Source organism: Pseudochaenichthys georgianus, chromosome 5 (genome assembly GCF_902827115.2).
Source record: "Pseudochaenichthys georgianus chromosome 5, fPseGeo1.2, whole genome shotgun sequence".
NCBI classification, from domain to species: Eukaryota; Metazoa; Chordata; class Actinopteri; order Perciformes; family Channichthyidae; genus Pseudochaenichthys; species Pseudochaenichthys georgianus.
In genome coordinates, this window is record NC_047507.1 from 41060526 (window position 1) to 41075944 (window position 15419).

Sequence of the window (15419 nt, forward strand, 5' to 3'; positions counted from 1 at the left end):
TCTTTATAGATTTCAAAGTGCACCTGGAGATTTGTTTTTCGCCACCTGCGTTCAGCTTTTCAACACTCTCTTTTCTCTGTTCTCACGGTCATGGCCTTTCTCCATGGAGATATTTTCTTCCCAGTCACTTCATTTACTTTAGTTGGAGCAATGGCATCTATAACATTTAAAATGTTTGAATTAAAATGATCTACTAGCTCATTTACTGAGATGTTAGCAGGGGCAAGTGTGGAAGAAAAATTCTGAGTAAACATTTCCCTAGTATTTTCAGTTAAATATCGCTTTGTGGTTACCTCTTTTTGAACATTTTTGTGAACAGAAATAGAGCTCTCAAAGAAAACACAGGAATGATCAGAGAATGCAACATCAGTCAGAGATATTCAGACCCTTTTAGATTATTAAATCCAGAGTGTGCCTCTTATTGTGCGTGGGCTCCGTCACATGCTGAGTCAGTCCATAGTTATCAAGAACACAAAACAGTTATTTTGCCCCTCTGTCCTGGGGGTTGTCAACATGGATGTTAAAATCACCAACAATGACTAGACGGTCAAAGTCAATACACACTATAGACAGCAGTTCAGTAAAGTCATCAAAAAAGCTTGCACAGTATTTGGGTGGTCTATAGATATTTAGGAACAGAGCTCGAGAGGAGCATTTCAGCTGAAGGGCCACATATTCAAAAGAAGCAAAGTTCCCATAAAATGTCTTCCTGCATTGAATGGAATCATTGAACAAAATAGCAACTCCACCTCCTCTCTTATGTATTCTTTCCTGACTCATAAAACTAAAGTTGGGAGGGGTTGATTCGATAAGAACAGCTGCACTGTTATTTTGTTCAATCCATGTTTCCGTTAAAAACATAAAATCGAGATTGTGCTCAGTGATAAAATCATTGATTAAAAATGTTTTACCTGCCAAAGACCTGACATTTAATAAAGCTAGTTTAAGTTCGTTAAACACACTATCAGTCAGGTTTTTTGTAACAAGCTGTGGCTGACATGGAGTCACTGCTAAATTGTATTCACCACTCTTAATCTGTTACCTATCAACACAGATATCGGCAAAGCTACAGGCAGGCAGGGCCCCGGCATGTCCTGGAAAGAGTTGAGAGTGCCATACGCCCTTGAGCCTGGACCCAGCACATATCAGTAAGAGTTTGTTGCATTTTGTACACACACATCCTTATCAGGCTTCGGAGACAGCAGTCTTGAAGGGGGGGGAGGACGATTTGGTCCGGATGATTGTGGTAGGCATGGTGATGGGGGTGTTGGTGCGCGTCCAGGGGGAGGAGGTGGTTGACGTAGGCACGGAGACGGGGGAGGTGGTTTTGATGGGCGTCGTTGAGGAGCGGGGGTAAAGGACATGCTGCCATCCCTGCGTATCGCCTTAGTTTGGTCTTTGAACTCCAGGAAGGAATCGGCGCCAACCCTCTGTATCTCCTTCGTGTGTTCAGCGATCTGCAGGAGGGTGGTCGAGGGTGAACGGAGAGTAGAGAGAGCTGTGGGGTGAAGGAAGAGTATCCTCAGAGGTGATAGGGGGGATGAAGGGCGGTGGAGACTCCTCCATTTGTCTCCCATAATCAGAACATTCCTCAGGCGGGTGCAGTGATAGATTTTCAAGGTTTTCTGAGCGATGTGTTGTGTCTTTCTCTTGTTTTGATTCCTCTTCTTGCTTGTCCTTGGCAAAGGGAACAGATTGATGACGTAGGCAGTTGAATACGTTAGAGATAAACAATTTCACTCCTGACTTGTTTAGGCAAACTCCATTTGCCTTAAAAAGATGTCTGCGGTCCCAGAAAAAGTTAAAGTTGTCAATAAAATGGACAGAATGGTCAGCTTCTGGCACTATATCGGACAGGGCTACTATGCTCAATTGCTTTAATGAGCATTTTGTGTCCTGTGGTTCTCTATTTGATTCTGTCACTAACTCTGCTTCTGTGAACACTACAGTATGTGACTCTGAAAAAACGTGTGTTGGAAAACCCTTTTAGTTTTACCCCTTTTACTGTTGATGTTGTTCGTGAAGCTTTAACCAAGCTAGATCCTAAGAAACCGGCTGGCCCGGACAACGTAGAACCCTTCTTTTTAAAGATAGCTGCAGATTTTATTGCTCCACCTCTCACTACTCTTTTTAACCTCTCCCTCAGCACTAACACAATTCCAAAATTGTGGAAGTCAGCGTATGTCCTGCCTTTGCTAAAAGGAGGGGAGGCCACCTTATTAAATAACTATAGGCCAATCTCTAAGTTGTCAGTTCTGGCTAAGGTTCTTGAACGCTTAGTGAGTGAACAGGTAAAAGTGTTTTTATGTACAAATGACATCCTGTCTAAACATCAGTCAGGCTTCAGAAAGCAACACAGCACTATCACTGCCACAATGAAAGTGGTGAATGATGTGGCGAGTATTTTAGATAATAAGCAGAGTTGTGCAGCTCTATTTATTGACCTTTCAAAAGCGTTTGACACCGTTGATCATCACATTTTAAAGCAGAGGCTAGCCAGTATAGGCATGTCCAGCCATGCAGTGGGGTGGTTTGTAAACTACCTCTCTGAAAGGTCCCAATGTGTTCACTTTGATGGGCTGTCTTCTGAGTGGTTAAACATTGCTAATGGTGTTCCTCAAGGTTCTGTTTTAGGTCCACTTTTATTCTCCATCTACATCAACAGTTTAGGTGAAAATGTGGATGAAACTACTTTACATTTTTATGCGGACAATACTGTGATGTACTGTGCAGGTCCCTCCATTAAGGAGGCTGGTGTTAAATTACAGGCTGTTTTTAACATTATTCAGACTCAGCTCTCTGAACTAAAGCTTCTTTTAAATGTTGAGAAAACCAAGGTAATGCTCTTTTCTAAAGCTAAAAAGACACCAGAGCCTGTTTTAGATATTGTAACTACGCAAGGAATAAAACTTGAAGTGGTTACCTGTTACAAATACCTTGGTATCTGGCTTGATGATTGTCTCACTTTTAAACTTCATGTCAATAACCTGCTTAAAAAGCTGAGGGTTAGGCTAGGTTTCTTCTACAGGAACAAGTCCTGTTTCTCGCTTGAGGCCAGGAAAAGGCTAGTCACTGTGACCTTTTGACCTGTGCTGGACTATGGTGATTGATGTATATGAATGCCTGCCAATGGTCAAGTTAGATGCTGCGTATCACAGTGCACTAAGATTTGTGACAAACTGTAAAGCATTAACCCATCACTGCACCCTGTATGCAAGGGCTGGTTTGCTTTCACTAACTGTACGGAGGCTCAGTCACTGGTACATTTTTATATACAAAGCCATGTTAGGGAAACTTCCATCTTATATCTGCTCCCTGATCTCACGGAAAATTGTAAGTGGCTAGTGCCTGAGATCGAATGCTGTGGTTTTATTAAATGTGCCAACTGCTAGGACTGTCTTAGGGAAGACAACTTTTAGATGCGCAGCTCCTCTGTCTTGGAATAGTCTGCAAATTAAATGGAAACTGAACAATCTGGTGCCACTAAATGTTTTTAAAGCTGGGTTGGATGCTACTCAATCGGAAGCTATTGGTACCTGTTTATGTGGATAATTATGTAAATGATGCTGTATGATGTCCTTTTGTTGTTCTGTTTATGTTTTTATATGTTTCATGTGGAACTACTTGAGCAGGTCTACCTTGGAAAAAGAGATCAATGATCTCAATGGGATTTATCTGTATAAATAAAGGTTTGAAATTAAATGAAATGAAGTACAGGCAGTTGAAAGCCACGTGTTCAGTGCAAACAATCGGCTGAATCTCTCCACTCCTCTTCTGACTGGCGGTAGAGGGCCACTGATGAACACCTCCGCATTTACAGAGCTGACAGTTTCCAACAGACATTTCAAATCTTTTTTCAGCACTTCTGACTGTTGTTTCACAACATAATTTGTTCCAATGTGCAGTACCACATTTTTTAAAGTCTGATGTTCAGCCCCAATATGCAGGATCTTCTCAGCCAAGTCAGAGACCACATCCTTGGGAAAACAGAGTACTTTGGTGTTGTTCTTACTACACAGACCTTTTACATCTCTTACAGCAGAGTCACCCACAATCAGAGTTTCAGGCCCAGTCGTTAGCTTTCCTCTAAGCCTTTTACTTTGGAGTAGCTATTGGTCCTTACCCTGCTGTGTGAAGAGGACAGGTTATCCAGGTCATCAGAAAGAGATCTCCGGCTCTCGGTCAGCGGAGCGTATCTGTTCTGGATTGGCACACTCTGTGGTTTAGGAGGATTGTTTGTAATTCTCCCTTTAGCAGCTGTCCACTGCTGTTTCCTAGTAGGAACAGGGGTTGAAGAGGCGCTCTTCCTGGGTGATAACAATGCAGGCCAGGCGGTCGCATCACAGATTTCAGAGCGCTGGGCTCTGCCTGTTATCCGTCCTCCCAAATCCCATGGAAATGATTTACTCTTCGGCTTTGCACCCAGAGAGTTCCAGGGAGGACTACCACTTGTAGATTTATAACCTGTAGATGTATTACCCGGTACACAGCCCCCCTGTTCTTTGGAATCCTTGTAGCTGCTAACTAGCTTTGAGTTAGCATGCCTTTGTCCATTCTTTTGCAACACTGGTAAAGTGGTGTCATTCCAACCAAGTCCATTGACTTCCACGTTAACTTCCAACCATTGCATTTTCATTTCCAACACGGCCATCTTCTGTAGAAGTTTGTGGAAGTCATCTGTAGAGAACGGAGGCATTTTGCTGCTAACTAGCTTAAGCTAAATAGCATGCTGTACCAGGCTTTAGCTGTTGCTAGGCCACGCCACTGTAAGACTGAGGTCGTCGTAAAAATATTGAAATATGTCTGAAACCCTCTGTCTATTTACGAAGAATAACTGTCCCAGTGATAAGTTAATGTCCAGGAGCCGCTGTTCGAAGTTTTCAGAAAAAGAAAAATAGAAAAACAGCATAAAAAAGTAAGCAGAGGCAAGAGCAAGCAGAAACGCGTCTGCACTGTAAGAAGGCTGTAAGAGTGTTACATTAATTACTATGGTATAACATTAAAACTGATGCCCCAGCCCCCGCCTCCGACGTAAGCGTGACGTATGCGGTGCTTGCTTTCTAGACCGACAACTTTTTGGTGCTTGAAACGAACCGGATTCCGGAGCTTAGAGGCGGCTCCGCTGCGGTGTGAACAGGAAAAACCGGTGCTTTTCAAGCTCCAGCTCCGAACCGGCCCTGGAACCACGTTGGTGTGAAAGGGGCATATGTGGCCTTCCTCTGAAAACAAAGTCTTACTTGTTTTTTGTTTACCCTCCTCAAGAAGCTCTGCGCTGGATCCTGAATAACTAAAGTAATCTCAACAAATGTCTCACTCCACTATCCTCACCTCCTCCCCACAGCCTTGCTACTCTCACATGCTTTTTCAAAACCTGGTGACAAAACCTTAATCGTGATTACCACAACACCAAATCACTGATTTATTGTTTCATTTCTTGGTCATTTTTCTGCAGGTGTAGTCAGTTTCCACCTGATTAGACCTGGGCCCTTTCTAATTTCTCTAATTCCCCTCCTCGACTCCTATCCTCGTGTCTTAGTCCCGCCCACAGGAGATGCGAGCGGAGGAGCCGAGGAGGGGAACCGAGGAGAGAGGAGGGGAAGCAGCAGGCGGTTAGAGAAATGAGAACTCCTCTCCTCTGAGCGGTCATTTTATAGAGACGTCCATTAATGATGGCAGGAGGCACAGCAGCCCTCTGTCTGATGGACAGATGAGTTCATGACCACTTATATATTTACTAGTGCTGTCAAAATTATCGCGTTAACGGCGGTAATTAAAATATTTAACGCATTTAACGCATGTGCAGAATGGCCCGCCCCATCCGTGCCACCAGTGGCAGCGCCAGGGTATGGCTGGGGTAGGCTACACCCATACCAAGAAATGGCTTAGCCCCACCATGAAAAATGATGTTAAAGTAAGCAAAATAAAGTCTGCCAACTCGCGCGGAGTAAATTGCACAGACAGCAGTTAGTAAGATTGATTTCAGTAGCCACGGTTTTGAAAACTTTTGTCACGTAGTGATCGTCTTCTCAATAGAACATCTTTGATAACGGCGTGGTGTTGTTGCAGGAAGTCCCGACGGAGAATACTCTTGCTGTAGTACAGGGCAGAGCCATATACTAGTAATAATATGGCTCTGGTACAGGGGTGCACATAACTGGTACGCAGGTTATGTGCGTAATCTGAAATGCGTACCGTCACTTGTGTCACAAAGCGCATTTGCGTACCGACGTACTTGTGAAGCTTTTCCAGAAGGCGGTTAGATCACCGGACGACAGAGTCGGTCTCCGTGTGCACAGACAGGGCTGCTGTTAACGTCGGTCTGTACAACGGAACTGTGCCAAAACTACGCCAACCGGCTGCGGAGGGAGACTCCCCCCCATCACTGGAGAACTGCGCTAAAACAGCTGATCACAACGTTCACACTCTGTGGTCACGAAGTACTCCACTAGCCCTCCCCCTCTGTCGACTTTCCTGAAGTACTCCCCCGTTGATAGAAATCAACACGTAATGAATTAAGACCCCACGGTTTGATGATTGATAGGTGTGTGGGTTGTCTTTCATTTTGACATGCAGAAAAATGTTATAATAAACATACATACTGTATGTTAAATGGATATATCTACCTGCTTTCATTTATCTTTCCATTCCCACAACAATATACATACATAAATGGCATATTTTGTACATAGTTCGAATGGTGATTAATCATGATTAATTAATTTTTAAGCTGTGATTAATCTGATTAAAAATTGTAATCGTTTGACAGCCCTAATATTTACTTTTAATTAATCCACAGTGCGGTATAATGAGACAATGACAGGCTACAGATACTACACACACACATATATAGGTATATATTTATATAAATATATACCATTTCAGAATTAAACAAGTATGAGAGCACTCTCATAATAACGTAACACTATCAGAGACTGGATATATCTAGGAGGACCGAGGACAGCATTTCATCACAACATTTCACAAAACACCACAGCATTTCAATTTATACGGAAAGGGTATTCCTTAGGGAGAACACTTCTTGTTTGTGATTGGACAGAGTGTTTTGTGAAATGCTGTGGTGTTTCCTGAAATGCTGTGGCGTTTCCTGAAATGCTGTTTTGACTTGCACTTCAGGGCCACCGTACATCTCAATGCTGGACACAAATCTAAAATGTGATTGGGATGGGGTCATAATTAAAGGATATGAGATCCACACTTGTTATGTTTGTTTTCAATGTTCTTTTCAAGGTTGTTATTATGGCAAAGTTTGGCATTTTGTGTCATTTATCATGCTAGATTACGTATGCCAGGTGGGTGGGGGAAGCGTCATATATAAGTTTGATATTTGTATAATGGAGGGACTCTTGGTATTGTTGTTGTGTTATTGCATGATCTGCTTGACACGGTACTAAAACTCAGACCTGCCCCTCATCAGATCTGCAGTCACTTACTTCAATCAGGGGGAGAAGGCAACAGGTGATTGTCATTAAATCCTCTAGGGGCAGTTTTCTCAAGCAGCAAGGGGGGATTTTAGATGTTTGCCCCTTGTTCATCCTATACCAGTCCCACTGTTTTCAGCAGCAACTTTCAGTGATCTCCACAGCTCGGACACCTCTCTTATGCTTGGGAGAACACATAATTAACAGCCCTGCTCCAAGCACTTTATCGACCTCTGTTTAAAACAACTGAGGTGCTTCAATTTAGCCCTGTCTTTATCTGTCTTTATTACATGGCTTAGATGAATACTCGATTCTGATTGGTCAATTCAGAACACGTGACACGTTGTTAATACCGAACAGACAGACCGCTGTCAAGGATTTATTGACCGTTGTTAAGGACGCTCACATCTTCAGAAAGAAGTCCGGTCGATTGAACTGTATACAGTTGGGCCGAAAAGCAAACTGCATGCAGTTTGCTTTTGGAACTGGGACATGAAAAACAGTGGAGAAGTAACGGGCAGAAACCCTCCTTTTTACGCAGCGGTCCAGACATAGACATCAACCGGCGACACATATTCAGTGTGCAGTTACTTTGGCATCAGGGCAGGGATATCTAGATACTTTCCAAGGTTTGACATAATGAATTGTGCTACTTTTAAAGCAAGGAGCGATGTTTTCAAATCTGTAATCAAAAAGCTCCTCAAAAACGCAAGCAGGTCCTACCGTTGGCTTTTCAAACTGACAAGAGACGCTCTCACTGTTTTTCAAATGTAACAGTTTGAAAAGCAAGCAAACTGTCTGATTGTCTTTAGTTTTCCGCTGTCGTGTGATAGCAACATGGAGGATTTTAACATTAATTTTAATATATTTGGAGAGCACAGTAATTTGGAGTAATGGTTAGTGGCTGATGAGTCCCCAGTGAAGAAAAGAAAAAGACAAGAGGGACAAGAAAACAGCGGAGAAGTAACGGGCAGAAACCCTCCTTTTTACGCAGCGGTCCAGACAGACATCAAACGGCGACACATATTCAGTTGCCAGTTACTTTGGCATCAGGGCAGGGATATCTAGATACTTTCCAAGGTTTGACATAATGAATTGTGCTACTTTTAAAGCAAGCAGCGATGTTTTCAAATCTGTAATCAAAAAGCTCCTCAAAAACGCTATCGAAGCAGTTCCTGCCGTTGCTACGTTAGTTCAAACGGTAACAACGGACTAATTTTCTTAGCGGATGCATGTCAATTTAAATCAATACAACTATTTTTTAAATCAATAAAATCATTTTCTAAATCCATAAAAGCATTTCAATTAATATTGGGAGTCATAACGTTACTTTGTTGAGAATGTGGCCGTGTGTAATAAGCGGGATAATGTGCAGCGACGTGGTCATTATGGGGAAAAGAACACCGACAGGCTGATCAGGAGCCTGACGCGACGCGGAGGGATCTACATCGGCATGAAGGTGTTCTTAATAATGTGTTCTTAATAATGTTCAGCGACCGCGTCGCTGCACATTATCCCTTACATAACACTTCTCATCATCCCAGTCTATCGGGCACCACCATCCAAACTTCACACACTTTCATTCACACTCAGCTCAAAACAAACTTGGAATCTCTTAACATGCCAAGAATGTTATACCTTGATACATCCAAGTATGACTCAAGGCATCATCTAAAAAAACAAAAACTCTCCCCCACCGAAACAGGGAGAAATGGCCCCTCATTTCTGGTTCTGGGAGCATTTATATAAAGTCCTAAGCATTCTAGGCATATATTCAGAACACATTTCAAGCCATTCCTTCTGCACTGGTACAGCCGCCAGATTATTAGGCATCTCAGGTCAAACCATTCAAGTCCTGATCAACCCAGGCAAATCGCTCCTACATTCCCATGAATCTCAATGATCCCCATCAAGCACACAATCATCTCAGCTCAATTTAAATCCAATTATTTGGGGGGCTGGAATCAGTTGAGGCGGAAACCTGCCTTATACCTCCATCCTGCCATACATCCTCCAAACCAGCATAGCATCCCTTTTCCACGTTAAAACACCTTTCTTTGTCTAAAGTCACTGATAATGTATTATCTTCACAATACTGTTAGAGATCCTTGTCATGACTCACTGAAAGACAAAAGAGTTGCCTGTCAAACCATAACAACGACCGACAGGGTATTACTGCCTGATGACTGCGTCAGACTGGAGCACTGCAAGACATTTATCTTTACTTTCCTGTCTTGCAGAATACGTGATAGGAATTAAGAAATCTAGGACAGGGGATTTATAAAGATCCCACAAGAATTTAAAGTGCATTTTTCCTTCAAACTTTAGACGGGTAGAGACAAACCTCAGTTTGTATGTCTATTAACAAGTCTGACCGCCGGGGGGACGGAGGGTTATCTGAGGGATTCAATCTAGAGCTGATAATTCAATATAAAGTAAAGCCTGAGATCTTACCTCCCGTCTCTGTCCCAGTCGTATACGTCCACCTTGACTGTCCTGAGGGGGCGAGAGGAGGGAGGGGGGGTGAGACAGACAGAGTTGAGAACCACGTGGGAGGGACAGAAGAGGGAGGTCAGAGTTTTTGTAAGACAGAAAGTCAATCTTTCTTCAGAGGTAGAGGAAGTAGTCAGATCTTGTATTTGAGTAAAAGTGGAAATACCAAAGTGCAGTATTACTCTGTTACAAGTAAAAGTCCTGCATTAGCAATGTTACTCAAGTAAAAGTACCAAAGTATAAGCATAACATAAAATAGAAATACTCAAGTAAAGTACAAGTACCTTAGAAATGTACTTAATTAAATGTACTTAGTTACTTTACACCACTGTCTTTCTTATTGTTCATATCACAGGATGATGATGAACCCTCTTGTTTTTCCCAAATTGGGATGAGTACAGAAAATCTGATCTAAATCTTATTAAATTACATTCCAGACCACGCAATAAAAGTGTCATTTGTTTTGTGTGTGAGTCAGATAGATGAGTCTGGCGCTGCATGTCCTCCATGTTGGTCTCAATAACACCAGCACTGGCCTGAGGCTGAAGCACGGCCGACTGCTGGCATTATTCTGACCAGCACGGACTCCAAACTCCTCTTCATTCAGCAGGCTCTGATCACATGAAACTTTGAATGGTTAAGAAAGCAACATGACGACGTGTTCTCACATTACTAATACATGAAGTGCCCAAATAATGGCAGGGGGAATGTTTGGAGGTCAATTATATAGGTTTCTTGTTTTGGAATACTCAAAAGTACCTAAAGTGTTACTGTCCTGGTTCACTCACTGAGGGGACTGTGGGTTATGCCTCAGCCAAGCTGTATTACATTTTTTATATTTGTGTTTTATTTGTAGTTAGGAGAGTTTCCCAAAATGCAGTTCCCCAAAACAGCAATATGTGTGGTACTGTGTAGCAGCCGAGCACAGAATCCAACACGTTTCTCCAAATAAAAGCTAAATTAAATGATTCTGTCTATTGGAATGCTACTGGGCATTTCATTCAAGACAGAAACAGTAAGCATTGAGTTTGTATCAACAGCTTTATGCCATCACCATATTCTAACAGGGCAAACAGGAGCAAATCCCAAATGTGGAAAGCTTCATTAAATACGACCAAAACTATTTGTGAGTGAATAAAACAACTTGACTCTAATAGAAGCCTGTTTCAAGTAAAGGCTAGATCCCTCCGCACCTGAGTAAAATAAAGATGTACTATGTCTAAAGGCCCAATTTTGGAAGGATTTAGTGAATATGAACCATATTAAGTAGTTTGCCTCAACTAATATATTTTTTTATTTATCCTTTATTTATCCAGGAATGTGCCATTGAGATACAAGATCTCTTCTTCCAGGGAGTCCTGACCAACACGGCACACAACAAGTTTCAACAGAAAACAAGGGCATTAAACAAAAAAAACATACAATTCAAATATAAATACAGAAGAAGCATACTCACATCAGCAATAGCATCAGGTCAAACAGTTACATGTTTCATGAAGGGCTAATCGTAGCATACCTTTAAAAGCATGTAGTAGGAAGCGCCTCGAGACAAAGTTGTACTTGCAGCGTATTCCATAAAAAGGGAGCATAGTGGGAGAGTGCAGCTTTACCAAGCTCTGACTGCATCAAAGGAACATTTAAAAGCATCCCATTGGCTGCTCGTCTGGTATTAAAAAAGCAAGTATAAAAGGACAGAAGTCTGGAGATATATAAGGGCAGCTTGCCTCGCAATGACTTAAGGATACAAATCAACATGTGTGATGTAAATATCTGATGATACATAGTGTCCTTACATACAGTAGAGGAGGCTCTTATTTCACAAAATGTAAGTCACTTTGGATAAATGCATCAGCTAATGAAATGTAAATGTATATTTTTTACTGTGAGTTTAATTCAACACTTGCTTATGCAGTCTAGTTTTTCAGTTTAACATTCTCAGTCCCAATCCTAACTAAATACTGATGAGGAAAATATTTTCCTAGGCCTATACCTTTGAGTTTATCACTTTCTACTCAGCTGAGCACAGGTCTCTCTCTCTCTCTCTCTCTCTCTCTCTCTCTCTCTCCCTCTCCCTCCTCATCCTCTCCCTCCTCGTCCTCTCCCTCCTCATCCTCTCTCTCTCTCCCTCTCGTCTCCTCTCGCCTCTCTCTCTTCTGATCGCTCTCCCTCTCTCCGGACGTGCCTCTCTCGGTCATCTATCGTGCTCTCGTCTTCCGTTCTCCTCTCGTCATCTCCATCTTCATCTTCTCACTCTCTCATCTCTCGTCTCTCAGTTCCTCTCGTCATTCGGCATCTCTCGCTCTCTGCTCTCTCTCCGGTCTCTCTCTCTCTCTCCCTCCTCATCTCCTCTCTTCTCTCCTCATCCTGCTCTGGGCGACTTCATGGCTGCACTGCGTTCACCCTCTGTCAAAGAGTGATCTCCTGTCTGTCTGATAGAGGTTATAGTGGTATGTTTGTTATGTCTTGCCATGCAGAATGTTGACTCTTCTCTCAGAACCAGCCAAGTACATGGGACTGGGGAGGAATCTTCAGAATTGGTGGGAAGGAGCTGTGTCACTTCCTGTCTGCAGCAAGTGCCTTTGTCAGTTCTCCGGCCGTAAATTCCAATAAATCTTCAGTGTTTGCCAAAAAGTTCCAGCTCTCCAGTGTCTCATTGTGTTTCGACTCCATGTTCCAGACATGTCCATGACTAACACAATATGAACAACATTTGATGCCAAGAGGGAGTGTTAAATATGCTTGAAACCAAGAGGATGAACATCAGGTAACACAACAAGAACCACAGGTAGTAGTGGATGGTAATAACATCTGACCCCTGACCCCTGTGCTGTGGCCTCACCTGTCATAGTCTCCGTTACAGAGCGCTCGCACAGGGATGGTGAACGGCTGCCAGACAGGGTTCAGATTGTTCTTGATCACCTCAGTCTTATGGCAGATCGTGAACCTGGAGACAAACAGAGAAAGCCCAACAATCTGTAAATAAATATACAGGTTAAATGGAACCAGAACGATCATATGTGTGTACATGTGTATTACTAATAATGTGCCTTTCTGAGTGAGTATTGAAAGGTAGCTCGTTCAGAAACCCACATTTCTCTTGGAAAACATTTCAAATGCATCAAATCTTGGTCAGCAGAAACACAACAGGCTCACGGAGGGTTTTGATCCCTGACTGAAGATTTAAAATACTAAGGGATCCACCAAGTACAGATTGGAGCATTCTGTCTCAGTGTCAAGAACATCTATTAACTCTTCTTCCATCTGATGGGCAACAGGCTCTCAGACGCCTCCTGGGTCTGGATCACACAGAGAGCTCTGTGCGCAGGTTTCAGTATCTGCCAGTGACGGGGAAGAGTCGTGACAGAGGAGCGGCACATACACGTCTGCTGAAGGACAAACAGAGGGAGTGCAGGACAAGGGACTTCATGTCTTTAAACACACACACACGTACGTTCCGTCCTCGTTGCTCCGGTAGAAGACGAGGAAAGGGTCAGACTTGCCGAAGAAATCTTTTTTATCCAGTTTGTTGGCACACAGCTGCATGGTGGCGATGTCCTGAGATAACAAAAACAGAACATGTTTCAATTCAGACAAACTGAATTATAGATTCAACAAACAATAGTTCACTCACACTTTAGCTGGAACGCTTAAAGGACTTGAACTATATTTGTCCTCAACTTTACTTTTTTAACAGCTCTAGTTTATGGTTACTTTCCATATTAGAATATTACATGAAAAAATCATGTTACTAAGCTTATAAACTACAGTGCATTGTTAAAGATTGGAGCAGCAGCTCTAACCTTTTGGCTCGCAACAACGTATGTTTCAAAATGGCCGAAGCCCTGGATTTAGATAAGAAGGTGGATGCTATTGAGACTTGCGAAGAAGAAACACCTGCTGTAAGGTGTCTGTTATTGTGTGTTTACCAGAGCTGTCAACTCTCCAACATTAAGATAAAAACGTACGTGGTTGGTGACACTTTAAATTCACACATTTCTCTTTGTTGAGAACAAATAATAACTGATAACGTCGAGGCGCAAGCGGAACGGAGAATCACTGTGAAAGATAACACCTAATTCAGTTTAAGCAAACTGCTTCTTCAGTATTCAATTCATTGCTGGCATGGATTCAAATGAACATGTTTGCAAATAACATGGTGCGCACTGTAAGACCGTGTGTGTGTGTGTGTGTGTGTGTGTGTGTGTGTGTGTGTGTGTGTGTGTGTGTGTGTGTGTGTGTGTGTGTGTGTTTGTTTGTGTGAGATCTGATACTAACCCTGCAGTTACTGAGCTCCTCGGCTGTGAAGATGATGCTTCCACATTTCTTCCCAGGTATCCCACTGAGAGAGAGAGAGAGAGAGAGAGAGAGAGAGAGAGAGAGAGAGAGAGAGAGAGGAGAGAGAGAGGAGAGAGAGAGAGAGAGAGAGAGAGAGAGGGATCATTAATAGTTTTCAGGTCAAGTCTAACTCTTGAAAAAGTTGGAAAGCCTTTATCATCCACTTTATAATTCCTTGTAGCTCCACGAGTCACTCCACCTTACAACACGACTCAGGGATTTTGTCCGTCCCGTTGAAGCCGTTCTGTTATGCGGTGTTATGATATGTCTGTATCACTTTTGTTTTATGAATTGTGGACAGACATAATAATAATAATAATAATAATATATTGTATTTCTATAGCGCTTTTCTTGAACCCAAAGACGCTTTACATTTGGGAGGGAGGGAAGACAAACAAAACAAAGACAAAGCCAGACATGAGTCTGCTTTAGGCAGGTGGTAGGAGGCAGGGTCAAAACTGATGTCACTCCTTTCGGGTGTGTGTTGCCTTTGACTGTTATTAGCAGCTGTGTGAGATATATAGTTGGACTCTGGGAGCTGGATCGACCCGCCATGAGGAAGACACTAGGTTGAGAACATTTGGGGCAAAAAAAAACGTTTATCTCCCGTATATATGTACAAACTGCTGGGGCACGAACAACTTAGATATTTAGATATAGCCTAATGATGCTTTTTTAATACAACACAGCTGTAGGCTATCCATGGGTTCGAGGCAACAGCTAGCTGATCGTTTCATACAAAGAGAGAGCGAGAGAGGGGGGGGGGCTGTGTGATTGTGTGAGAGAGGGAGAATGTGAGCGACAAATGACATACTGCCGGAAGCAGTGAATTAACGACACAGAGCAAAACTGTCGGCACATACATTTACTTTACCTCCAGTTTTTCAAAGTAATCGTCTCAAATGTGTGCTCCAGATGGTCAACTTCATTCATTTTCTTTTGTATTATTTACTGCTGGTGCTGGTTATGTAAAAAACAGCCTACATCCCAGCTCTCGATAGGGTTCATTTATTTAGCTAGAAAAGGTGTTGGCAGCTCATTCCTAAAAGCAAAAGCCTCAGATTGATTATAATAAGGGAAAATAAGAAGGGTAATTACTTATTATGCAAATCGTTTGTTTATCAACTAAGATTTGTTAGAACAAGTTTTCAA

At 42.5% G+C, this 15419-nt stretch overlaps 1 protein-coding gene across 5 annotated transcripts in view; it reads right to left on the reverse strand.

The window, feature by feature from the left end:
• Window positions 1-15419, reverse strand: part of LOC117447326 (copine-9-like) — a 237482-nt gene that overhangs the window by 53699 nt on the left and 168364 nt on the right. For 4 of the 5 annotated variants that reach the window (XM_034084027.2, XM_071203217.1, XM_034084028.2 and 1 more), the window contains 4 exons: window positions 14208-14271; window positions 13384-13487; window positions 12772-12876; window positions 9894-9935 (listed from right to left, as the gene is read on the reverse strand). In XM_034084027.2, the coding sequence (XP_033939918.1) occupies window positions 9894-9935; window positions 12772-12876; window positions 13384-13487; window positions 14208-14271 (315 nt within the window). The remainder of the gene's footprint in view (window positions 1-9893; window positions 9936-12771; window positions 12877-13383; window positions 13488-14207; window positions 14272-15419) is intronic. The other variant, XM_071203218.1, reaches the window with a different exon arrangement.